General features: G+C 37.7%; 1 protein-coding gene across 6 annotated transcripts in view; it reads right to left on the bottom strand.

Annotated features, from left to right (window-relative positions):
* atxn10 (ataxin 10) overlaps positions 1–27786 on the bottom strand; it is an 88488-nt gene that overhangs the window by 40876 nt on the left and 19826 nt on the right. For 5 of the 6 annotated variants that reach the window (XR_005950617.1, XM_041255279.1, XM_041255276.1 and 2 more), the window contains exons 4-8: positions 22593–22689; positions 19186–19353; positions 8876–8956; positions 4538–4700; positions 4194–4302 (exon numbers count right to left, since the gene is read on the bottom strand). Coding sequence is in view for 5 of the 6 variants with exons in the window: in XM_041255279.1 (XP_041111213.1) it covers positions 4194–4302; positions 4538–4700; positions 8876–8956; positions 19186–19353; positions 22593–22689 (618 nt within the window). In the remaining variant the exon portion in view is untranslated. The remainder of the gene's footprint in view (positions 1–4193; positions 4303–4537; positions 4701–8875; positions 8957–19185; positions 19354–22592; positions 22690–27786) is intronic. The other variant, XM_041255278.1, reaches the window with a different exon arrangement.

Below are 27786 nucleotides of genomic sequence, written 5' to 3'. Positions count from 1 at the left end.
TGTGACCTGTACAGTGCAGTAGGGGGTTGAACAAAGTTGGTGCTGCATTGTTTTCATTTAGGTTGCTAAAATCTAGTTTTTAGCATTGGAGGTAAAATAGTAGAAATGGACGACAAAAAAAGCAAAGTATATTTCGGCTGATGATCATTTCAAGATATTTCCCAAAGAAACTGTACATGCAGACTGAGGTAATTGTTTTGCATATCTTAATGTGTCTTTGGAGAAAATACTATCGACCGCTATTTAGCTTCAGAATCACACATTAAACAAAACTACTACAGAGGCTGTTGAACAGAACGTAAAATAAACAGCTTTCAGAAACCAAACTGGTAAGTCAGCTCAGACAAAAATAATTAATATCTGCAAATTAAATCAGTACTAAAACGATCTAGCACAGCCACCTCGCTTCAACCTGCTGCTTACTTTTTCGCAGTTGGAATATTAGACCCGAATAACCATGTTTTCTTTGTTTTGACTCGGTACCAATAAAATAGATTATTGGATGGGACAAATAACATGACAACAAACGTGCTGCATTCATTGCCTTTATTAAAGTATGCCAGATGCCCTTGGATAAATAAGTTTTTGGGCTGTTTCTAATCGATTTCCACATCTGTATAACTTGGCAAAGCTATGCCTTAACTTCCAACCAATTCAGTGGATGCAGAACGTGCAGTCTCAATGTATTGGCAAGTCAACGCCAAAGGGATTCCTCATGCTTGCCTTTAACAAATGACAGCACTCTGTTTTAGTAAGGAAGCAAGTACCACTATTTTTAGGCTTTATAGTGTTCTGAAATACTGTCTACTTAGGTTTATTTAATGTTTAAACAGGTTCACAAAATGTCCACGAAATCCTAATTTATTCTGCAACCTACCCGTGAAAAATAAGTAAATTTACCACGATTTAAGTAGACCCCTATTTATAAGTGTTTAGTAACTGGTATATAAGAAACCTGCTATTTATTGTTAAAATAACTGATTAATTGATGACCGGCAACCATTTAAAGGGTGTAGCAATTTTATTTATTTTTTATTTCAAACACTGAAGACGGGCCTGCGAGCCGAAACATATCTATTTGTTTGAAAATAAAGTTTTAAAACATCACTGCTGTGATTGGCTATTCTGTGTGCTGACTTCATGTGGAGTATTGTTTGGATTGATTTCAAGTTAATGCACCAGGTATGGATTTAATAAATCATTTTAGCGTGAGGGATCTAATGTTGAACACAGAGTAAAATGTATTTTCAGGGGGTATCACACTGACTGCAAATGAATGACGTTACTTATTCTAACATTACATTCTTAAACTCAGTGAACATGGCTTTGTCACAGGCTCCGACGAGCAGCTTTGATCTATTAGTCAGGTCATTGGTCTTTAGGTGATAAATACCTACTATTGGTTACTTTTCATTCTAGATAGGGAACTGTGTGTAGTCAGTCACGCCCTAGCATTTAAACTTTCAAAATGCAGGAAGAGTATAGAAATGCAGCCTGCTTGTTACATATAAAACAGACGCTTCAGAAATTTACTCCAAGTAACTGATTTTATTTAATCTGATTCCAGTATTTTAAGTAAAGACATGCTCATATTTGTTATGTATACTAGCCAAACTAGAGCCTCATGAGCTAAAGCAGTGTCCTTCGTCCCACCAATATTCACTTACTTTAATTATCCATTACAGTAATTCAAAGAAGAGTCCATAGTTTGTATTAATAGAATTCACATCTCACGTTTCTTTCGCAAAACTCTTACCGATACCTACCATAGAGTGCACAGGGCTCAGAAAAGATAAGACCGTAATGTAGCCTTAAAATCCAGCCCCATATCTTGCTTGTGCTATAACAGACAGCGAGTTCGCTGCTTTGTGTAATTGATTTGCTTTCTTATTTGATATATTTTGTGACATTCCTGCCTTCCACCACTTGCAACCAGCTCTTACTCTCCACAACAATGTCTTGCGCTACAGCAGGTGAGGACGCTTTGTGGTCTCCCGTAGCGGCTTCTTGTGGTTGTAGGGGCTCATTTCATTCCGCAGCTGTATTAGGTCTTCAATGGAAGATATTCTCTCTACTGTGCTTTCCAGCCTGGGGTCCAACATTGATTACCCCTCCAAACAAACAAATTGTCAGCTAGTTGTTGCAGTCCTACAATGCATATCTTGTTGATCCACAATTTCAAATGCCTGTACTGGATATTATTACTAAAATACGAGGAGCAGTCCTCAGCATCACACCGGCAAAACGTTTTTGTGCAGAGAGCTGTCATCCTGCATTTCATTTTATGTACAGTCCGTGGCTACTGCAGAATTCATCAAACAAAGTACATCAATACTAAATTGAACCAGTCGAGGCACATACAGAGGGTCCTCATAATCCCACAACAAGTGCAAGGTTAAAATTAAATGTATTCTGAAACCTCTACAGGAGGCTACAGTGTAAAATAAAATAAGTTTGTTGTAAAGTGAATACAGTTACCATGTTCACATTGTAGACTGTGATAGACATACATGTGGATCAGCGAAATAGTTAAAAGAAAAGTAGAATTTCACTTTTGTAATATTTAACATACTACTTGTTGTACTTTACAGAACACAGATTCCATCCATGTAACAGTGTAAATGTAGATGGATTACACTGACAGTTGTGGACAGCATGGGGATTTTAATATAAATTAAGTGGAGTTACACCAACAGCACAAAGAACAGTCATTTGGCAGTGTTGCATACTATGATACTGTTTACTAACAATGTGACAAACATACAGCATTGTAAAAAAAAACATAATTCAATATAAATACTGTGTGCTACTCCACCACAACTGAGGAGATTCACCATCAACCTGGGTCTCTCAGGACAAAATGAGCATTTAACAGTACTTTGGCCTTTGAACGCCACACGGCGGGGGGGGGGGGGCATAATAATAATAATACGACTGCAGGTCCTGAAATGTATAGCAACCTGGGAAAATCTTGGATACATACACATAGAATACAATCTAATAAATCATGGCAGGTTAATCGAACGAAAAACTAACAGATCACTTACCATGAAGAGTAAAATAAGATTTGAAAAAGATGCAGACAATCCATTCAACATACTAAAGTGAATGAGTAGTTTCACTTTCACTATTTACATTTTTACATTATTTCAAATATGATCAAACCAATAGCATAAGGCATGCAACTCATCTGTTATTATCACGCTGCAACCCTGTTTGTCATTTTGGTTAACGTTGATGACAGACATGATAGTTAATGCATGTTTCGGTTTTACATGAGGGACACAAAGATCTAATGGTGCTTAACTATCTTCCCACAGCTTTTTACTTTGGGAAGTTGTCTGCCATGTGTATTGTCTATATAATAAACAATACGTTTCCTTTACATCCCAAAGTAACTTGAATGGATTCTGAATGCTCTCTGTCTCTACAGCACGTTTTGTTCATACACATTAGGTGGATATGGCGTAAAGTGATGATGTAATATTTCTGGACTGCTTAAAGTAATAAATTGAATGAGCGCATATAAAAGGTAAAAAATATTGATATAAAATCGAAAATGTATCGGATTATAGCCAAGTGCAATCCAAAGGCCTATCAAAGGTGTATGACCCAGTTCACCCGATATAGTGTGATACACGGACGGACGGACGGACAGACAGGCAGACGGGCATGGTCAACATACAAGGGTTCCGTTTTTTTTTTTTTTTTTTTTTTTTTTAAATGAGGACCCTAAAAACGTACAGTAAAAATGAGGTTCAGTTTTCTGGTCCATAACAGCCATCCTCATTTTGCCTGTACAACACTCACAAGCACAGTACATTATTACTGTTCAATTCTAGTGCGGGTTTAGTTTGCAACTAACCTGGAGAGTGAAATTATCTGTACTCCTTCAGGGCCTTTTTTTCCTGCCAATAACCAACAAGCTGCTTCCCCCTAATGACTGACATGTTTTCCAGCAAGTAAGATGCTTCCCTAGAGAAACTGCTGAGGTGAAATGACTCAGGAAGTGCAAGTTTAACCAACTTATTGGAAAGCAAACCAAGAACCACCTATTGTCATGTTAAAAAATGGAAATACATGTTTGATATTGCATGTGTTTCTTTCCAACAACAAATCTGAGAGATAGTGAATGGAACTGAATGAAAAGAAAGATGTATTAAACTATTATATAAAAAATTTTTTTTATTTACCAACAGTGGTTTTCAGTAGCTCGGAGAATGACTGCAGGAAAGTGAACTTTTTCTGATCAGATGTCATCTCACAGAGAATGTCTAACAGCCTTATCACAATAAGGGCTTCCTGAAAGCAAAACAGGAAGACTTCAAAAATAATGTTTACAACATAGCATCGGTCAAACAAGATCAGGGAATTGTTGCATATTCAATCTGACCTTAACTCAAAAGTGCAAACTAGTATCTCTGCCACTGAAAATGTAATTATCCACACTAGTAATTATTTTTGCAGCTAGTCCAGCACATGCTAAATACATACATAAACATTAATTCTATTGATGAACACACATACACAAAATTACCTCATTTGCAGCAGAGGAATCAGAAGCTAATGTGAGCACAACCTTACACTTGTCCTGGAAACAAGATGCTAAGAACTCAGCCAGTCTAACTGGAACAGCAGACTCCTGCGTCCCCACTCCAGCTTCCCCCAGCTCTGCAGTTATTAGTTCCAATAATGTGATCCTGGGAAATAAAGGCACGACAAACAGCAAGACATTCAAATGGAATTACAGCAGGTCAGTTTTAAAACCTTTTCAGGGTACAGCCTTAATTTTGGAAACAACTGTAGACTGCTAGTTGCATGATTATTTGGGTACTGTGTCTGTTTTGAAGGTGTTGTGCAGCAAGCTGTTCTTTTAGTGTAAATACAGAATAGAAACAGTGCTTTTTATTAAATAATTTGTGCCAGTCCTGATGAAACTGTGAAACATGGGTCAATCCAAACAACTATATAACCATTGAATTTTTATTGTTGTAATGTAGTCCCTTTGGATTTAAAAAAAAAAAAAACACAACATGTTCATAGGGTTAGGCCTGGAAAACATTACAATATTTGTAGATCCTCTAGAACATAGAAAGGTCATTTATTATCTTACAGCAGATGCCCACTGATTTTATTTTTCCTATGTCATAATACTATAGCTGTTCATATTTTTCTTCTTCATAATACTATAGGGATGAGATATATATATAATATATATATATATATATATATATATATATATATATATATATATATATATATATATATATATATATATATAATATATATCTATATATATATCATATATATATTATATATATATAATGCGTGTGTGTTTCAGATGTCGTCCCACAGGGTATGTTCCAACAAGACCCTGCCTAGACCAGACTGTCCCTCCAAACTGGATGACCGAGCAAGAAGGAGACTGATCAGAGAGGCTACCAAGAAGCCAATGGCAACTTTGCAAGAGCTACAGACCAAGACTGATCAAAGTATGCATGTGTCAACAATATCCCCAAGCACTCCACAAATCTGGCCTGTATGGTAGGGTGGCAAGAAGGAAGCCATTACTCAAGAAAGCCCACCTTGAACCCTCTGCCTCCATTCTCTTGGGAGAGAATATTGATTATTTTCTTGAAAAAACAAAGAAGCTCAAACAAAAACAGATTTGTTTACAGGTCAAAAAAACATAAAGTAATTGTCGACATGTAAAAAAGTCCACCGGGTTTTTTTGTATTGTAACAACCTTTTTATTTTCTGTCTGTTTGTTTATTTATTGAATGCTGAGTAAAAGCATTCACTCAGCTCCACCAAACTCCACCTCTCTGTTGCTTATTTCCTGGCTCTGGTCTGACACCTCCCACTCCAGCCATCTTTGTGACACTAAGGAACAAAAAGGCAAATGTCCTTGAGTTGCCCAGTCAGAGCCCAGACCTAAATCCAATCAAAAATTTGTGGCAGGACTTGAAGATTGCTGTCCATCAACGCGCCCAAAAAAAAACAGTTTTGTAAAGAATGGTCAAATATTGCCAAATCTAGGTGTGCAAAGTTGGTAGAGACTGATCCCAACAGACTCACAGCTGTAATTGCTGCCAAAGGTGCTTCCACCAAGTATTAACTGAGGGGGGTGGTGACTTACCCAATTATGATCTTTCAGTTTTGTATTTTTAATATATAATTTTTTCTTAATAACAAATTTTTTCCCCTTAACAGTGTGGAGTATGATGTATTGATGCATTAGATTGGGCATTTTTATTTGTGAGTCACACATTCTTTTTCACAAGAGTCCCCCCCACCCAAAAAAAAAAAAAAAGAAATAAAATAATAAAATTCAAAAACTCAAATGTCATCATTTTTTAAGTATTCATCCCCCTGGGTCAATACTTGGTTGAACCACCTCTGGCAGCTATTACAGCCAGTAGTCTTTTCGGATAAGTCTCTATTAACTTTAGTTAGTTGGGGAATGGTGATGGACAGAAATTTTGAGGTCTTGCCACAGATTTTCAAAGGGATTAAGGTCAGGACTCTGACTGGGTCACTCAAGGACATCTATTTTCTTTATTTTAAGCCACTCCAGTGTTGCTCTGGCAGTGTGCTTTGGATCATTGTCCTGTTGAAACACAAACTTCTTCTGCAGTTTGAATTTTTTTGGCAGAGGGGTGCAGGTTTTTATCCAGGATTTCTCTGTATTGTGCGCCATTCATCCTCCCATCAACCCTGACAATATTGCCAGTCCCTGCTGCTGAAAAGCATCCCCATAACTTAATGCTACCACTGCAATACTTTACGGTGGGGATGGTGTTACTTGGCTGGTGTGCAGTGTTTGATTTGCGCCACACATACTGCTTAGCGTTCAGGCCAAAAAGTTCCACTTTAGTCTCATCAGACCACAAGACATTCTGCCACATAACTGCAGTATCTTCTAGGTGACGCTTTGCGAACGCTTTGTGGGCATGGATACGTTTGTTTTTTTTTAGTCAGGGCTTCTTCCTTGCCACTCTCCCATAAAGGCCCTTTTTGTGGAATGCCTTGGAGATTGTTGATACATGAACATCATCGTCCACCGCAGCCACTGACTTCTGTAACTCATTCAGAGTCACAGTTGGCCTCACAGTAGCTTCCCTAAGAAGTGCCCTTCTTGTCCAGCAACTAAGTTTAGAGGGATGGCCTGATCTAGACAGTGTGGTAGTAGTTTCGTATTTTTCCCACTTCTGTACGATGGACTGCACTGAGCTCCGAGGGAAATTCAATGTCTTTGAAATTGTATTGTACCATTCCCCAGATTTCTGCTTCTCTATAATCACATCCCTGACTTGCTTAGAATGCTCTTTCGTCTTCATTTTGATTCTTTCTATTGAAAGTCTCTACCATACTGTGGGACCATACAGAGAGAGTGGTATTTACCCTCACAGATTAATTTAATGCAGGTGATTCACTAATTTCTTACACAGGTGAGACCTGTTGAGGTAATATATATTGCACCTGAGCAAATTTAGGCTTGCAATTACAAAGTGTGCTCAAGGCTTTATAGATCAGTGGGAAAAAATCATAATTCAATCTATCTCAAATTCTGAATCCAATACTCTTTAATGTGAAAAAAGGGATTGGGGCTGAATACTTTTTCAAGGCACTGTGTGTGTGGGGAGAGAGAGAGACAGAGAGAGAGAAGTTTATAGAAAACTGTGCATCCTGAAATGTAGGTAAGCTATCTGAATAAGGTTTGTTGCTACTGTACGCGTCTTACAGAAAATTAGAAACTTGATTAAAAGGCAATGGCATATGCTGTATCTAACTATATTTCAACCAAAACTTTTGTGGACTGTCACGCTCCACAATAGAAAATGTTACAGATTTACATGTAGAAGCCGTTGTCCTGTTGGAGATCCTGGCTTGTGATGTTCTTTCTAAATGCCATACTGAGTGATGGCGCCAAGCAGGATTCTGTAGTCTTACATAAATCACTGCCAGTTGTGGCTGAGTTACAATGTTAATCAACTAATCTCAAACCATTACTAACATAAAAAAAAACATACATTTGAACTCTGTTTTTTCCCCAGATCCTAAAAACCACAAATGTTTATCGTCATGTGAACAGGATACTCGGTAAGGAAAAAAGGGTCACGCTTTATTTTAAGGTACACTTTTTTCTTGTTTATGAAATAATGGTTAGTTGATATATTTCATTGTATTAAAAAAAATAGTAAACAAAAAAAAATGTTGTTATATTAAAATAATGTTGTTAGATTAGTGTATATCCTGACCACTGACTGACCATGTTAACTGTCACATATAATCTCTTTATGCTGACCCCTGATTTCCCAGTAACAGTTCTGGGTTATTAAGGCCAAAAGTAATCTGGGCAGGCTGAAAAATAAAAAAGACAATGTGAATACCACATCTAAAATGAATAACCAGTGCAGACTCGAATACATTCAAATGAAACAGCAAAAAAATTAAATAAATAAATAAATACAAAAATACATAAATTAATAAAACACAAAAGACAACCGGCCATTTCTTATCCTATGTCCCCCCAAAATAGATCTTTATGGTAAGAAATATATGCAATTCAGTTAAAAGTAATCTATTTGGCCCTTTTGGAGATTGTTTTTGCTTTTATTTATACAATAGAATACAGGCACGTCTTACTGGGAGACATGTCTACACTTTGAGAGTTTCTTTGTTACGTTTATTTCTATATAAACACACATCTTTTTCTGGGGCTGTAACTTATAAAATATTCAAAAAAGCTATTATTTGTCGACAGGCCATCAGAAATGTAAAATGCCATATATAGTGAAGCAGTGGGTGAGTTAGTAAGTTTAATGGTCTTCACAGCACAGGAGAAGAACACACTTTTGAGAATGGGGATTACCTTTCTTGGTTGTTCAGTTTTGCATACATCTTTTCAACCAGTTCTGCGCATTTCAGAAAATGCTGTGTAACAATTAAAACTCTGAAAGAGAAGAAATAACCTTTACAGTAATTCTTATTCCTATATCATACAATTACAACATTTTCTCAGAATAATGAAAACCTTATCAAATGATTCTGACAGACATTAAAATGTGTTCCTTTATAACCTCCTACTGCTGTACATAGCACCATGAAATACTCTATAAAAAGAAAGATCCAGCACCATCTAGGGATCTGTAACTTTGGATCGTTTCTTTTTGTTTTATTGGTAACACACTGCCATGTACAGATACATGTTGGCCTATATTACATATCCATTTCCAAAAAAAACATAGTTATAAAACTAGTTATGGTTTAAGTTTGAAGCCACAAAAAAGTCAGAAAATTCCTTATAAAAAAAATGACAATTAAAATGTACTTCAATGGTGCAGCTTGAAGTGACAAGTCAGGAAAAGCCATCCCACCAATAACTCAGCTACATCCAGGTTAGGCTTTTAGCATAGATATAGAAATGTGACAGGCAGGGTAGCATTCAGGAAGGGGAGCAGTGAAAATGGCAGAGGCAAGAACATGCATTTTAAAATCTTAGCAACAACACCTTTAACAAGAACAAAATTCTACTAGACAGTGATAAGGGGAGCAGTTATTTTTCACTGCTCACCGGATCAATAGCTGTTGAACGCTTTCAACATGTTTATTAAGGGTGGTGTTAAAATGCATTTTGCTACCTCAGAGGAGACACCTGTATGTTTGTTTCAACTACAGTAAATCGTGAGGATTCAGTTGTGATGAAACTTGATATGGGCATTCAACAGCACAAGTGCTTAGAAGTAAGCCGATCTTGGTGACATACTTTTCCCTGTGTTCTGGCCTCCGATTAGCTTTTTCACACTGCTGACATCCGATTGGCTGAGCTATTGAAGGCCATATTGTGGTAACCACTTGGCCGAATTTGATAAATCTTTGCATTGACTTTCATTGCAGCAATTTATTCCACATACTTTGAATGTAGTCCATGCCGATATATGTTTCGACACCGGGTAGGTTGAGCTATTGAAGGCTACATCTTGGAAACTTTGGCATTTATGTGACATATTCTACATGCTGTGGCTGTACGTCATGGTGACCTACTTATTAATTATACAGATACCTGTAATGTGTTATTTATATCCTTGCTAGAGATACCTGGTCATTATTGCTTAAGCCTCTTTCACACTGGCATGATTTACCTGGGTCGTAACCCGGTGTCATGCAGTTCTGCTACAGGATTTCACACTGATTTTTGAAAAAGCAGGGACTACCTTTGTGACAGAAGCAACTAAATGCATGTATGCAATTTCCTGGAAAGCAGCTTGTTACAGACACTTCCATCCAAGCTTCTCTGGTTTAAATGTTCAGCCCAAATCTTGATTTATGTTTCTTCATCCCCGCCGCAATCTGGCTCACAGGGTGTCTCAATCAACAGAAATACAGCTAAACCGAATAAACAGAAATGTTGTTTACAGAAGTGAAACCTTCACACAGTCATGCCTGTTTTTGTTACTTCGGCCGCTTACGAACGGCCATCATGCATTTTGTCTCGCTCGACCCAGGTCAAAGAGTGTCGACCACATTCTGAGTATGACCCAGGTACGTGGTTTCATACTATGCAGGATTGTGACCTGGGTAGGAGCGCCAGCGTGAAAGGGGCTTTAGTTTCAAAATGATTTTCACAGCTCCCCTTCAGTGAAACGTTTCCTTCTTAAAAGGTGTTGTTGCTTAAGGTTTTAAAATGAATGTTCTTACCTCTGCCCTTTTCAGTGCTCTGCTTACCAATGAATGCTACTCTGCCCATTACATCTCAGCATCTATGCTACAAGTCCAACCTGGATGCAGCAGTTATGGGTGGTATGACATTTCCCGACTTGTGGCTTTAAGCTGTGCCACTGAAGTTAATTGAATTGTCATCTTTTTGCCATTTTGTAAATGGTAGTAATACTAGTATTTGTTATGTAAACTTATGTAAGCAATAACCCACAACAGGGTGTAGGGTAAGACATATCTACCGCATGCCTGGGAATGTTGTGAGTCATGAGGCTCTAGGCTGTGCCTTCCACCACCCAGAAGTGTGCCAAGATTTGCCTTACCGCACACCGTGTTGTGGGTCATCATGCATATAAAATTGCTCTATACTTATTTTGTAAAAAGAAAACAAAAAACAGTAAGATTTTAAACTTCAAATCATTTTGTATTGAATGTATCCTTCAACAAGTGCAAAATATTTCCTATAATTTGGCTGCAGACTACAAATTGGCTTGAAGAGCTATAACTGCTGAATTTATTTTTGTAGAGTCGCACATTTTAATTATGTATTTATTATTATATTTATTGTTCAAAGTTGAAATTGAGTTTTTATTTCTTTCACATGGCCTAGGGCTCTTCCATACCATCATTAGTTTCCAGATCAATTTAATTTCAAATACACAAAACTAAACCAGAAATCACCTTGTTAAAGAACAACAGGTAACAGCCCAATAAATTCCTAAAAGCTCATTGGCATGCTCTGCTGGAAAAAGAAAGTATTGGTTTTACACCTCCAAGCTACATCACACGATAAAGGCAGTATACTGTGACATGCCTCGAGGTACCGTGAGTTCACTGCGGTACGGGGGACATTTGCCTTCAGCACTTAAGGTAGCTGTGGTAAAGCCTGTGCTTAAGAAACAACATTTGGACCCTAAAGTCCACAATAACTATAGGCCAATCTCCAACCTACCACTCTTAGATAAGGTTCCAGAGAGTTGTTGCAATTCAGTTACAAAAATGTCTAACTCTTAATGGTATATTCGAGTTTCAGGCCCTTGGAAATTGCCTGTGGTGTTCCACAGTGCTCCATTCAAGGTTCCTTGTTGTTTTCATTATATGCGCTACAATTAGGTAACATTATCTGCAGACATGGAGTGAACTTCCATTGCTATGCTGATGATACCCAGCTATATGTTAGCCTTACAGACATCAAGCATTTGATGTCACAGAATTTTCTAATGTTGAATTCAGATATAACAGAGGTTATGCTAGTGGGCTCACAGAACCAACTAAAAGAAATGTGGGATTACATGAGCTTGATCTCATCAAAACTTAAAACTAGAAATGAAGAGTTTGGGGGGTCACCTGTGATCCTGATCTGTCATTTGTGACTCATGTTAGGGAAGTTACTAAAAAGTGTCAGATGCCGAAAGGCTAATACTTTGTTTCATCTAGAATGGATTATTGTAATGCACTTTTTTTCTAGTATCCTAAAACATGTGGTATCCGCTTTCAGCTTGTTCAGAATACCACCACTAGAATTCTGAATAAAACCAGGAAAAGTGAACATACTACCCCTGTTTTGGCCTCTTTACACTGGCTCCCTGTGCAGTATAGAATTGATTTTAAGATTTTGCTGTTAATTTACAAGGCCGTGAATGGATTAGCAGCTTGTTCTTTGCGGGAGTTACTGACACTATATCTTCTCACCACACTCCGAGATCACAGGATGTGGGGCTGCTGGTTATTCCTAGGGTCAACAAAATCACCACGGGAGGTAGGGCTTTTTCTTGTATTGCTCCCAAATCATGGAATGCTTTGCCTTTGTTTGTCAGGGAAGCTGGGACCGTTACAGTTTTCAAGTCAAGACTAAAAACACACTTTTATAAAATGGCTTTCCTATCTTAGTGGGTTTTAACCCTTTGCAGACCATTTATTCAGCGCTTGTCAGGTCCAATTTATTTTCACAAGCACAGTTTATTTTAAATGCACTGTTTTTTGTTTTTGTTTTTTTTTAAATTTTAACAGGTTTAAACTGCACTGAATCGCAAAAGGACACTCAGTATTGTATCTCCAGCCAAGCCCCACCCCTTGTTCGCTGTATTTTTCACATACCTCTTTATAGAAGTGCATACTGATAAATCCTCTCCTGATCACTGGTGTTATCACCAAACTCCTCAATAATGTGATCCAAGTAATTATTTTATTACTATAACATCTCAAAAAGCTCTGCAAATGTCTGTGATATTCTTTGAATGCTGGATGCAGAAACAGCTATCTCCTGTGTTTATGTCCGTGTTATCTCTGTAGTGCATGGGGCTACGATATACGCCTGTCGGCTCCTATTGGTCTCACATGGCCATTGAAAGGTTTTCTCTGCTTTTTCTGGAGAAAAAATGACTAGAGACCTGTGCTCTACGTCTTTTTGATAATGTCAGACAGGGTCCGACATCGGACTGGAAAGGCAAAATTGTAATGTCGGATCTGGTCCAACATAGGGCCGCAAAGGGTTAATGTAACTTTAAAATTGCTGCTTTTGTATTATTATTATTATTATTATTATTATTATTATTATTATTATTATTATTATTATTATTATTATTATGTATACTGTTATTTAAATTGTCTGATTATGGCATTTATATGTGTGACATGCTATACAAATGTATTGTGTTTTTTTATGCTATGTACAGTGCTTTGCAATACTTCTGTTTAAAAAGCACTACATGCAATAAATAAATTTTTCTATTAAACCCACTGTATAAATGCCTATGTGCAGCAAAGGTAGTTTCATGTTTCAGGTGGGGTCTTAAAACCTCTTGCACTGGGAGTGAATCTATAGTGTGGTAGCAAGTTAAAGAGAAAATAAACTGAAATACAAAACAATCTGCAGAAGAACACTTAATGATTTGTAAGAAAGTTGTTAGGCTAATGAGAGTTAAAGATGTGTTTTTTAAAGCCACTGTACAGTACAATGCAGTCCACATGCCTATTTCTCAAAATGTTGAAAGCTGTGTATGGCTTATGAAATTGTTTGTTACATTATTCAACATGTGGAGCAAATACATTTGCTAAGTTTGTACACCGATATTCTCCACTGCTCAGATTACATATTCCACATTACGAGCGTGGTTTGCATTTACAGGCACCATGCTAAACAGTTTGACTTGTTTACTTGATGACTTTGCCTTTGTAATGAAAAACAGAAAATGCAAAAAACCATTAGAGAGTTAGCAAAATGCTGGACATGGCATTCCTTGTTTTATTGCAAAAAAATGCCAACATTGCAAAGCTTTATGCACTGTACTCGTCTAAAGAGCAATCATCTGTTTCAACAACAAATAATACTGGGGTACATTACATTTCACAATTTTACTGTAGTGCAGGGGCAGCTGCACTGGTAGAAGGAAGCCACTGTGATGTTAATATGTTTACATACCAACGGTATCACAATGGTTTGTCTTTTCCTAGCCTGTGGCTCATAAGTAGATCAGTACGACTGTGTACATCACAATTACTGACTGTTCCCATGCCTGGTCTGCTAATGGTTCTGTCTAGGTTTCTTCAGGATAACACTGTTAAAAACAAAGCCACACTTTTGCTCTTTCCTTAACTAGAGGTAGCTGGCTTTAAAAAAGATGGCCGGTCCTAGAGATTTTTTTGTTCGGAAAATTTGACCCACTTATAAACGTCTGATCCAACTTGTTTTCAATATGGTTCTGGGCATTGACTTAACAAGTTTCAGGTTGTTTTGTAAAAACTTACTCAAGTTATTGCGGACAACAAATGCCACAGTCGGTACTATATCGACACTCGGACGGCTTTTCAGGAAATGAGGAAGGCTAAAACTGACATAAAATTAATAGCCGATGCACGTTATCATTCAGAAAGTGACAAAACAGTACTATAATGTTTTAGGAATTGGACTATGAAGACCTAATGTGTTTTCTGTAAAGCACTAGTCCCTCCTCCTATCTTACATGGACAGGCTCTCTCTTGACTTTCAAATGCCCAATTGTGGCCAGGATCTGATTTAAAGTATTTGTACATATAAGAACATAGTGTAATGAGTAACAGACTTTTACTAATACTCATAGTAAAAATTGCCACAATGGTAATGGATACACGTATGACCCATGTACTGAGCACATCCATAACGTTTGTATCCCCAAAAACAGTTTTATCTTCAGTGACACAAGCTGCCCCCCTGAAGCCACATTCCCACTACCATAACGAGGTCTACTATAATGAATAAACAGTGGTAGATCTAGACTGCCACCCTAAAATGTATTAACCTCATTTAACAGTATTTTTATTGTATGTACAGTACATGCAACATGAAAGTAACAAGATTCACGCAGGATTCCTGCATTAATGAAGCGAGCGCTATGACATGTGAAAGTAGCGTGAAGACTGAATGTCAGTGACCAACTGAGATGGGCGATGTGGAGCCCTGGCACTGTGAGCTAAATCCTTGTATAGCATTTCTCTTTAGTGTCATTTCAGCACTCATCTTGATTTTTGCTTAATATTACAGAATAAAAACGTATCTTGAAAGACTACGTGTTTAGCACAAGAATGCATGTTAGAATACAAATAATCTTATTTTCCCAAATAAAAAAGAGCTGTTCACTTATTTTAAATTAATTATTTAGTAGATCTCTTTCCATGATACATTTGCGACTGTTCCTCAGCTACTTAAGACGTATGCAGGTATGTCAAAAGACAGCACTTGCCATACCTGCATAAGTCAAGGTTTGCAGTCAATTCTATGGGGTTTATTTCAGCCTGGTCTGTCAGTATGCATGCTGTATAGGCTGGGTTGATGCAGTGGAATACTTGTTTTGCAGGTCGGGGGCTTGGGGGCTTGTCTAGTGACATTCTTATCCAATCGCATTTCGCGCAAACATCCCTTTCATCTGTGAGTGCAACGAGAAGAATGGAAGATACAGTAGCAAACTATTGGTGATAAAAAGGTGTGTATATAGTATTTAATTTTGGTGCAGTTTATTTGTAGTATTAATGGGTTTATATTTTATAGTAGTATAACTTGCTTCCTACTATTGGAAACAAAATACATCAACAAACAAGATTGATTCAGACACCAGAAGTAAAGAAGAGTTTGATGCGTGATTGGGGTGTTTTGAAAAAAACAACTTTGAAAGAAGATTTTTTTTGTGAAAAAAAGATGATCCTGATGAAGACCCAGAGCCAAAACCAGCCTCTGACTTTGCACCTGAGTATACATAAACAGAGCAATGCACCCCGCTGTTCATCTCGCCATGCTTTTAGTAGAGCAATGCACGCCGCTGTTCATTTCTCTATGCTTTCAGAAGAGTAATGCACGCCGCTGTTCATCTCTTCATGCTTTCAGAAGAGCAATGCACCCCGCTGTTCATCTCTCAATGCTTTTAGTAGAGCAATGCACCCCGCTGTTCATTTCTCTATGCTTTCAGAAGAGCAATGCACGCTGCTGTTCATCTCTCCATGCTTTCAGAAGAGCAATGCATGCCGCTGTTCATCTCTCCATGCTTTCAAAAGAGCAATGCACTCTGCTGTTCATCTCTCCGTGCTTTCAAGGTGTTCACATCCCTCTGTGCGCTTGCACCAACAACAAACAACCGAGTATGTGTCATATAGCAATAAGGTGCATGTTATGGTTTACAGCAAGTTTTTTCCTTTTTTTTTTTCTGTAAACTACTTAGGAAAGTCTGGGTTAACAGTAAATATAATCACTTATGGGATATAATGCCATCAGTTGTGATATAAATATAAGAGAACATTTTCATATCCATATTGCCATCAAACATTTCACACTTCACAGTATGAGTTCGGTTGTCTGTGAACCAAGTCTGTGAACACAGTCCACGTAACCTCAGTAAACCAATCACAGCTTGCTATGCAGAGATGCCCAAGACTGTAAAGACACACACACACTTCCTCCCTTACTTGAAATGCTTACATTAAATATTATAAATGTTCAATCAATGGGGGCCAGCATCCCACTGACACATCCACCCCACATTAAGGACCTGTGATAAATTGGCAAACTAAAGTAGAGCATGCTACCAACTATAGTCAGCTTAACGCATACTTGTGTACTAAAGTACTCGTATCCTGGGTCTGCACCACGTTAAAGCACACATCAAAAAACAAACAGAGGAGAGATCCTACTTAGCTTCTCCAAATTGCAAGACTGCGATAAATCAAATACTATCTCATACTGCAACAATAAAAACAATAAAAATAAAAATAAACATTCTAAAAATAACAGTAGCTACAATATTAGCAATGACAGCAAACTAAATTAAATGCAGACTTTTTCCCCTTCTTTCTACGAAATTGTTTCATAAACGATATATTCCAAATTAGAATTTATTATAGAAGTAGCTATTTACTTGCAAAACATACCATTTTCAAATATAAAATAAGCAACACACATTGCTAGGCCAAAGAGCTGGTAAGTGTTCAAAATATGACTTAGTTTGAGCCCCGAACCGTCCCACATAACTCAGTATGGTTTTTAGTCCCTGAAGTTAAAAAAAAAAAAAAGCATTCCAAACAAATTGTTGTTCCCACTTAGCTGTAATCAAGAGTGAAGTGTCGTTCACATCCAAGGACTGGAGAACTTGATTTTTATAAAAAGCTTTGGCCTCCAGCAGCAACAGAAGATCAAGTTCTGTCTCTTAAAAGTAACACAGAGCCTGGCTGGGTAAAGCAAACTGAACTTGATCCCATGTTTATACAACCTTGTCTTAAAATCTTTAAATGCTGCATGGCATAGTACCAGCTATCATGTTTTAAAATCAAAATGCATGTTTGCTAAAGCATGCGTTTCTTTCAAAACTGCACATTTGAGACTATAATGAATGGATGGCGAACATCTATGGAAGTATCTTGTTAGCTACAATTATTTTAAACTCGGTAATGTCTCCAAATGAAAAACCGAGTAATTCTGTAGCAGAATCTGAATCTACTTGGCTCACAGACTGATGTAGTGGCAAGCATGGTTTAACGGGGAAGGAAGCCACAGAAATAAAATTACCTTTGGGGCTGTAAACAATCTGGGGGAACACATTAGTCATTACTGTCTGCTTTCAGAAAAAAAAAAAAGTAGAATGAATAAAAGCCCAAACGATGTAAGAATGTAGTAAAAGGACACCAGGGAATTGTATTTAATGTAAAAGAGCAGCATCAACTGTTTTCTCAAAGTATGTGGACACTTGTTGATGCATGCACATTAAACACTGCCTCCAGTGATCTCTTTTTCATTGATTTGAATATAGGTTATTCTGCCTTGTTTACTTAATGTAAGCACAATGTAATCCAATGCTAAGGAATAGCACATGTAGAAAGGATTCTGCCTTTGCTGTATGTTTTTTTTTTTTTTTTTTTTTTTACAGCTCCTGTAGAGCACAGCTGGTTTATGTCACCATCAGTCAGTGCTACAGTTTAGCAGCATTGCATTTCTTTTCTTTTGCCTTTTAGTTTAACCCTTTGCAGTCCATTTATTCAGCGCTTGTCAGGCGCGTCAGTTCCAACTTATTTTCACACATGCTGTTTATTTTACACACGCTTTTAATTATTATTTTTTTCAGCGTAAAACAGGTTTAAAAGGCATTGAATCGCAAAAGGACACTCAGTACTGTCTCTCCAGCCAAGCCCCACCCTTTGTTCACTGTATTTTTCACATACCTCTTTATAGACATGCATACTGATAAATCCTCTCCTGATCACTCGTTTTATCACCAAAACTCCTCAATAATGCGATCCAAGTCATTATTTTATTACTTTAACATCTTAAAAAGCTCGGCAAATGTTTGTGATATTCTTTGAGTGCTGGATGCGGAAGCAGCTACCTCCTTTGTTATGTGTCTGTGTTATCTCTGTGGTGCAGGGGTTAGCGCTATTGCTCAGATATGACCCTTTTTTTTTTAGCTTCATTCAGCTCCTGTCGGTCTCACTGGGCCATTGAAAGGTTTTCTCTGCTTTTTCCGGTGAAAAAAACTACTAGAGACCTGTGCTTTACGACTTTTTGATGATGTCGGACAGGGTCTGACATCGGACTGGAAAGGGAAAATTGTAATGTCAGACCTGGTCTGACATAGGACCACAAAGGGTTAAATGTGTCTGACATTATGTTCTGGTCTATGTGCAATATTGCTGTGGATCATAAAAGGAAAGCTAGATATGATCGCCTTTTAAAAGCTTTGTCGCAAAAATGTAAAGAATAATTATAGATTTTGAACATGAAAAGGCAATTTTTGATGCTTTAAAAAATGTTTTATTGTGAAATATTTATATTTAGAACATGATTTGTCATTAAATAAACCATTTTTACCTTGAAAAAAAATATAGCTCAGCTCACCACCTTTCACAAGCACCTAAAAAACTAAATCGGACTTATGGAAAAACAAATGACCAGAATGCAATGCAATGTGTCTCTGAACAGTTTCATATGTACAGTCAGCAATTCAAACTTACGCCCAGTCCAGTTCGGGTTGTTTCCTGCAGAGTCTGATGAGTCTGACAGCTACTGCAAGTCCCCCTTCAATCAGCAACATCTCTCCCACTTTCTCTCCGTCCAGACAGGTAAACAGCACCATGGAGGCATAGGCTACAGCCTTCTCATCACTGTGGTCGAGTAAGTTCCTTTAACAGACAGACAGACACAACACAGGTTAATATGATATGGAAAGAAACACAGTAATGGATACTCTTTTGTGGTCACATTGACCCACATTATGAAATGCTGATTCACATGGGAAACATCATTGTGTATCTTTTCTCTAGGCTTTAACATCTATTGTCATAAATCTTGGAATACATGATCCTAATTTTTATTTTAAGCCTTTTACTTACTGCTATGGCCAAAAGGTTTGCAACAACTAGAATTTTAGGATTATGACATAATAAACAAACAAACTATATGAACATAACTTAGATCTTTCAATTTAACATTATGTAATCAAAATATTGCAAAAGTCTATCGGAAGCCATAATAGTAGTACAGTATTTAATGTTATATTTCTAAATGTCACATTTTTCAATTTGTCATTTTTCAGTTTTTCGTTAACAATATGGAAAACTACAAAGTGGTATGTTAACGTAACCAGAAGGATTTATTCAATTTTATGAAGCAAATATAAATAGTAAATAGAAATTATGAAGTAAATATAAATTCTATAGGGTGATGTAAAACTTTTGGCCATAGCCGTAAGGTTACTTTTTACTGTAAACCTTTTATAAAAAGTTAGTAAGTCACTTTTTCAGTTGGCTTGTTGTTTGTTTTGAATGTTAGGCCATTATTTGCATGTCCCTTCTTTTTAATTTTTTTAGCTTTTTTTTGATCATGTGAAATTAAGTCTGTGCTTCTCTTGACTCTATGACTCACCCAGCACACCACCTGCCAGTGCCTTTACCAGATGAGTATCTCTGGAACCCAATCTAGATCACTTTCAAACTCTAACAATGTTCAGTTCATTTGCAGGAACAAGGCATTTTTGGATTGTTTCTGGATTTGTGAAAAACCAAATGCACATAGAAATGCTTAAATGGCATTTTACTGTTTTTACTTATTTGCAAAGAAAGCACAAATAAAATAAAAGCATTTTCAACACATCTGTGTAAATGATAATTTTGCTATTGTTACGGAACACCGTGCAGTGTTTACAAAAACCCTTTACTTGTTCTTTGCTGTATCCTGTGTTGTCCATACTGCAGCAATACATCTTTAAGCATAATCAAGATTGTTTTGTTATTTCATTCATACATCAGTAGTAGGGTCACCAAACGTCCCGATATTAGGGTCTTTGTCCTGCGTCCCGATTGAGGTACTGTCGGGACAGCATTTGTCCCAATTTTTCCAGTAAATGTTGAAAATAAAGGGCGTAAAATATTATTTTGTTATTTTCTTGTTAGGAAATGTCATATACGTGGCTGCTGTACTGTCTCTCCAGTGCAACTATCCGGTGCAACAGGATACTCTACTGGTTATGGGCGTGTTGTTTGAGTGAGTTTTTTGCATTGCATCTATGCTATCCAATCACGTTAATCTGCAGTCATCTGATGCAGTATGCATCATGTGTTTTACTTGGTGCTTCTGCTTTTACTGGCGAAGTGTCATGGTGGCTGGTATTGTGAAGAGCCTGTCACTGAAAAGCAAACAGTGCAGGTACTGAATACAGTGGGGGGGGGGGGGGGGGGGACTGGAGTCACATCATATGCAAAGGCGTTTTATAAATTGTGTAAAAAAAGAGCGTGGCATTACACAGAGGCGAGTTGGATGTGAAGCATCACACCAGTGGGATACAACATTATTATTATTATTATTATTATTATTATTATTATTATTTATTGCGACTGTGAATTGAAGCTTGCGCAAGTAATCGAAGCTCAAACGTAAAAATGAATTTCAGCATGTGCTGCAAGGAGTTCTACAGTTATGTCATCGGCATAAAGGATGTTATGCATATGGCCAAGCCATCCAGTTAGGATGAGGATTATAATTAGGATTTCACAGACATTTCACGGACCTGTTTAAACATTAAATACACCTAGATAATATTTCATAGCACTGTAAAAGCCTAAAAATCATGGTACTTGCTTCCTTACTGAAACAGAGTGCTGTCACTTGTGAAAAGCAAGCATGCAACATCTCCCAGCAGTTGCTGCTGACATTTTCTGTGTGTTGTGGACCTGCCCATAGACTGTATGTCTGCATCCACTGAATTGGTTGGAAATCAATTAGAAACAGTCCCAAAACTCGGCTACCTAAAGGTATCTGGCATTCTTTAATAAAGTCCATATATGCAGCACGATCATTGTCATGTTATTTGTCCCATCTAGGAATTTATTTTATCAGTACCGAATCAAACAAAGAAAACCTGCCTATATTTGAGTCTAAAATTCTAACTGCGTTTAAAAAGTAAACAGCAGGTTGTTTGAACCGAGGTAGCTGTGCTTGATTGTACCTGTAGTGCTGATTTAACTTGGGTACAACCAACACAAGAATGCTTATTTGTCTGTGCTGACTTTGCAGTTTGTTTGCTGAAAGCTGTTGTTTATTTTACATTCTGTTCTGCAGCCTCTTTAGTAGCCTTTTGTTTAATGTGTGATTCTGAATCTAAACAGGGATCGATCGTATTTTCTTTAAGTCACATTACAAGATGCGCAATACAATTACCTCCATCTGCATGTATAGTTTCATTGGGAAATGACTTGACACGATCCTCAGCCGAAATATACTTGTTTTGCTTTGTCGTCCATTTGTGATATTTTACATCTAATGCTGAAAACTAGATTTTAGCAACCTAAATCTAAACAATGCAGCACTGACTTTGTCCCACGCCTTACTGTACAGTACAGGTCACAGAAAAGCCAGTACAGACGCATTTATGGGCTGATCGTTGTCATCTGAACAGTAAATAAAGTTAACAGCGTTGTTTGTTTTTTAATTATATTTCTCTACTTTTTTTTTGCAAGGCACACAGGAAGGCGAAGGAATTAAAAAAAAAAAAAAAAAAGCCTGTCTACAGAAGAAAGATACATAGTTTGCGTCACTTGCACTGTACAGTAGTTCATTTAAACAAGGTTTCTATCCTCCCCGCACCAACTGAAGGCGTCCCAATTTTTCACTCTTGCTATCTGGTCACCCTATACATCAGGGGTCATAAAGCACCTGGCAAATACATTTCTCAACTTTTCCTTGGGAGCGCTGACCCAGAGAAAGATCATTTCTTGCAGTATATTCAGATTACCCTCCCTCTTGAAACAATGCTTGCTTAATTTTCCCACAATGCACCACTCATTTCAACCAGAGCACCAACATTGTTGCTAGAGGATGCATGATCTAAATACACTGTGGTAAATACTCCTTCATAAATACTTACAAGAAAGTATCTGGGAAAGTGTGCTTCCAAATGTCATCTTTACAGTCTTGGTTACCCACAGCAAGGTTTCCAAGGAATTGTATTCCGCATCTAAAAGCTGTATTGAAAAATGAGAAACACAAGCGAGGTAGATGTGACATACAGTACAACCGTGAGGATATACACATTGCTACAGGGCAGTGTAAAGGAAAAAACAATACTTTACATGGTACATTGAACTATAATAGTTGTGCAACTGAAATCTCTGAAATGCATACATACATACATAACATACAAAGTTGCATCTCAAACTTTCAGTTTTTACTTGTAAATATGGACCGGCTCTCTTAGTGATGCATCATTTTAGAAGTAATATACTGACTGCAGGGCTCAATGTGCACATGCTCGTATTCAAATTGCACTCAGTAACATTCTCTGCTGAGCCAAAACAACTTGTGTTTCAAACACCAGACCAATGACCCAAATGAAGACGTTTAAAAAAAGTTGTGCTTTTTTTTTGTTTGTTTTTTTTTGCCCGATGTATGCACGTCTCATCATATTCATGTAAGTGATGGAAAAATCTCTAACACGAATCAGTTTTACATAAGAGGTCGCAATCCTACCATGTTTTCTGTATTTTATTGCACTCTGCATTAACTCTAAAATGGGATTGTGACAGTGGAGAATACAGGGTGTGGGTATTCTCACAGACAGGAGATAGAGATTGCAGTTGACACAGCCCACAGGCGCACATGGCTTATTTACATTAACACTCGATTCACATGACACTGCCAGTGATGGTGGCTCGCAGAGGACATATTTAGAATGTACAAAAACTACAACTAAAACAAGGTACAAAAACTACAAATAAAAGAAACACTGTACAAAAAATACAAATAAAACACTGTACAAAAACTACAAATAAAAGGTGCTGTGAACATGGCTTGCACTTATACACCTGTCTGCCTATACTGGTGGAATCTACTATCCCAAAGCTAACCCTCTGGCCCTTGGACAGTTCACCCAACTCCGGATATACACACAATCGCTGGCCGTTGTCGCTTCCTTCTCCCAGAAGAGACCCCCAACCAACTCCCGACCCCACGGTTATCACAAGAGATGATCGCTTAGTTTCCCCAAATCCACTTTTTTCGGCAGCACAGACAGTTGTTATCTTGCAGCAGCAGCACTCTGAGTCCTGTGGCTTTTCAGCAGCCACGACTCAATTGTATGGCTTTCCAGCAGCCCAGAGGTGTATAACCGGGACCTTTATATACCTGATGCTCCACTAGAAACACCTACCTGCTGGTTAGGGATCCATAACTAGCAAACACTAGCTGCTCCTCCCCGCAACCCAACAGCAGTTAGATGTCGTGAGATTCTCCATTAAAGATTTACATTGGAAACACAAAATTATATACATAAATACATAAACACAATACTATTTACAAAAATAAAACAAAGAAACACTCTTCACATGCAGGGCTTCAGCCCTGCTGCAGGGATTATATAAGAATTGATTGGCTTCAGGTTTAGAAATCTCATACATTTTAGTATGGGTTTCTATCCTCGTTATACCATTTATTGTACCCAACCTTTCAGATTTTGCCAGTTTCATGGTGTAGCAAGGTGCTTTATATTTATAAAAAAAATATAGTCCATTGCAAAAAAAAAAAAAAGTTAATTACAAATGCAAAATATCCTTTTCAAATGCAATTATTTTCAGCAATGAGTTGGTGATCTTTAATCCTGAAGTAGTAGTAATAATAATAATAATATTTATGAATTTGTCTACAGCCTACAACCATTTATCATTTTACCCAGTGCCCATTGCACCAAGAACAAAAATATTATGGTTTGTACCACAACATGTACGGGCTCGTTTCATGAAAGCGATCTGCGAGGAATCACTCTCTCGCAGTGAGGTCGCAAGTGAAATTTCGGATTTCACAAAGGCATTGCAGATATTTCAGGGGCTGCGATCTTGCAGGTTTTCTAATGAAATCTGCGAGTGCTTGGAAGCAACCGCCAGTGCCTTTTTTCATCGCAAAACCAGAGTTAGCACAGAGAAAAAGAGAACACATTTGCAATGGCTTTGATTTTACTTTACGGTAGGGAAATTAAAAGGGAGAGGGTGTTTAGGGATCGATCGAACCCCCTTGATCTATAAAATAATGCCAAATTAATAGGGAAGTATAGGACGACTAGATTGGAAATTACAAATCTACGCAATTTGCTGGAAAAAAAGACACGAAACCAGACAAAGTACAATACTGTGCAAAATTTTAGGCAGGTGTGAAAAAATGCTGTAAAGTAAGAATGCTTTCAAAAATAGACATGTTAATAGATTATATTTATCAATAACAAAATGCAAAGTGAGTGAACAGAAGAAAAATCTACATCAAATCCATATTTGGTGTGACCACCCTTTGCCTTCAAAACAGCATCAATTCTTCTAGGTACACTTGCACACAGTTTTTGAAGGAACTCGGCAGGTAGGCAGGCCCAAACATCTTGGAGAACTAATCACAGTTCTTCTGTGGATTTAGGCAGCCTCAGTTGCTTCTCTCTCTTCATGTAATCCCAGACAGACTCAATGATGTTGAGATCAGGGCTCTGTGGGGGCATTACCATCACTTCCAGGACTCCTTGTTTACTTTGAAGATAGTTCTTAATGACTTTTGCTGTATGTTTGGGGTCGTTGTCATGCTGCAGAATAAATTTGGTGCCACTCAGATGTCTCCCTGATGGTACTGCATGATGGATAAGTATCTGCCTGTACTTCTCAGCATTGAGGAGACCATTAATTCTGACCACATCCCCAACTCCATTTGCAGAAATGCAGCCCCAAACTTGCAAGGAACCTCCACCATGCTTCACTGTTGCCTGCAGACACTCATTTGTGTACCGCTCTCCAGCCCTTCGGCGAACAAACTGCCTAAAACTTTTGCACAATACGGTATGTCACTTTCTACGTCTTATGGTTTTATGCCAGTGGCAGTTTAGAGATAGTGGGGAGTTGTCATGGTATAAGTAAAGCTACCGTATCAAGGTGCTTAACAGCAGGTGAAAGGACAGAGGTGACTTATTAATGACTTTTTATAATGACCTTTATGACTTATGTGGCTTGCCGAAAGTACTGGGGGCAGTTGATGGCAGTTAAATACCTATCCAATGGCCTGCTGAAGATGAACACTTGTACGTCTGCAGGAAAGGATTTCATTCTTTAAAGGTTCAAGTAATCTCGGATGCCAAGATGAACACACGATAGCTTCATCTGGTCGAACTCCAGCATAGCTGAAAGATTTGCCAGTGGTGAAAAATTGTATTTTATTTCACCCACTGAGCATGATTTTACTTGGTTATCTTGCTACAGTAAAACATAGATTTTTGTGCCTGTTTTTTTTTCCATTATTCAAATGATTATTTTTAACCATGTAGGCCTAAGTAAACAAATAATAAAACAATGAACTAACATATTAAAAGATAAAGCAGTGTGTTATATAAATAAAACTGTGTTCACTAACATAATGAACATAACATTATTTTGTTTTTGGACCTTTGCCACAACCTTTTCTTGTCTTCGTTGGTTAAATTGGTAGTAACTTTACCAAATAAGGTTTGTTTGTTTTGTCTCACCATTTGAATTAAAACTCCTCCTTCGAACAGTTGCTCTTCCTTGTTACGTCGACCATGTTTGTAAGCCTCACACTGACTTTCTAGCCAAATCACACTTTTTAAAAAACTGCTTTACGACAGTTTGCAGATCGCAGGGAAAGCAGTCACGTGCAACCACGCTGCAAGCTGCTTCCTGAAACACTTGCATCGCAGTCCTGTGCGCTCTAGCAAGCAGGTCGCAGGCACCTCACAGTCACACAACGTTGATGAAACGAACCCCTGATAAAAGTTTTCCATAGTAAAAGCATAGCAAAGTGTAATACAACATAGTGAAAGCATGGTAAAGTATAGTTAAGCATTATAAAGAATAGCGAGGTATGGTAAAGCACACTAATAAAGATGGCAAACCAGAGGAGACTATAATAATGCATAGTATAACCATGGGAAAAGCACAGGGTAACTGCAAAAATGCCAAGCAAAAATACTGTGGTAAACTTTTATAAGGGGAATTTCTCTACCTAAACTGAAACTACATGTCAACTAAAATCCAAATAACTAGTTCCAAAATAGCAAATAAAGAACTGGAATCTTTTATACTGCATGTCAACCAAAACTGGATTTTCTACAGTAAATACAGTACCGGTGTTGTTCAAACTATAAACAACTTTTCATTCTGTCTCTGTTTCTGTCTCTCTTTTGATACAGTATCTGAACTGAAGAAAAGCTGCACTGGCACTTTATAAAACAGACATCTTATTCAGCATTAATTTTATAACTAAATAAATATTAGGCCTATTATGTGGTTATCTTTCCTAACGTATTTACTTTTTTGCTGCGAGTGGAGCTGCAGCTTTCTTCGGGAGACAAGACACTTCAGCCCCGCTCCGGCAACCAAACCTAGGGCGAGCCCGTTCCCTCTTCCCCTTTCCTGACCTGATCTCCTCCTCGCACTTGGTTTGCTTGTCTGTTGCTTCAAACTGAATTCCCGACAGCCGTTTAGCCAGGTAATTTATAGTTTAAAAAAATGATAATTAAAATGATCCACGAGTGGGAATGTTACCTTTTTTTGTAAAAAATGTAGCATTGATTACATGGTGCTTTATGGTTAATTCACGGAAAGTTACATTTTTGCTTCACTATATGTGAATTACAGAGGGAGTTATTTATTTTTGTATTTTAGTCAGACGTGTGTTATGTGTCCCGTGGAGCACCCCTCACTCTCCCCCATTTATAGAACTCTTCAGTTATAACGCTCATATTGTGTCCCCCCGAGACCTGTGTTACAGTGAGGGAGCACTGTATTCCCACAATATGAACTACAGTAAAACAATCTCCAAAGTCTATTTAAGGTACTGTTATTGTATATTCCACTTCAAATCTGCCCAAAACGTCATTGTTGTCTTTTCTTGTAGCTCCAATGCTCCCACAGACTTACTCTTCTTATTTAAGACGGCATCAGAAACAAAAACAAATGATGAATCTGGTTTAGATCTGAAAACATTTTGACCCCAGTATGTGGTTAGTCAAATTCTAACCAAACAGAGGTTAGGTAAAGAAAAGTGTATGCTGTGTGTGTATCTAATGTGCATCTGAACTA

The sequence above is a fragment of the Polyodon spathula genome, chromosome 7 (assembly GCF_017654505.1).
Source record: "Polyodon spathula isolate WHYD16114869_AA chromosome 7, ASM1765450v1, whole genome shotgun sequence".
Classification (NCBI taxonomy): Eukaryota; Metazoa; Chordata; class Actinopteri; order Acipenseriformes; family Polyodontidae; genus Polyodon; species Polyodon spathula.
This window is presented reverse-complemented; position numbering and strand designations above follow the sequence as displayed.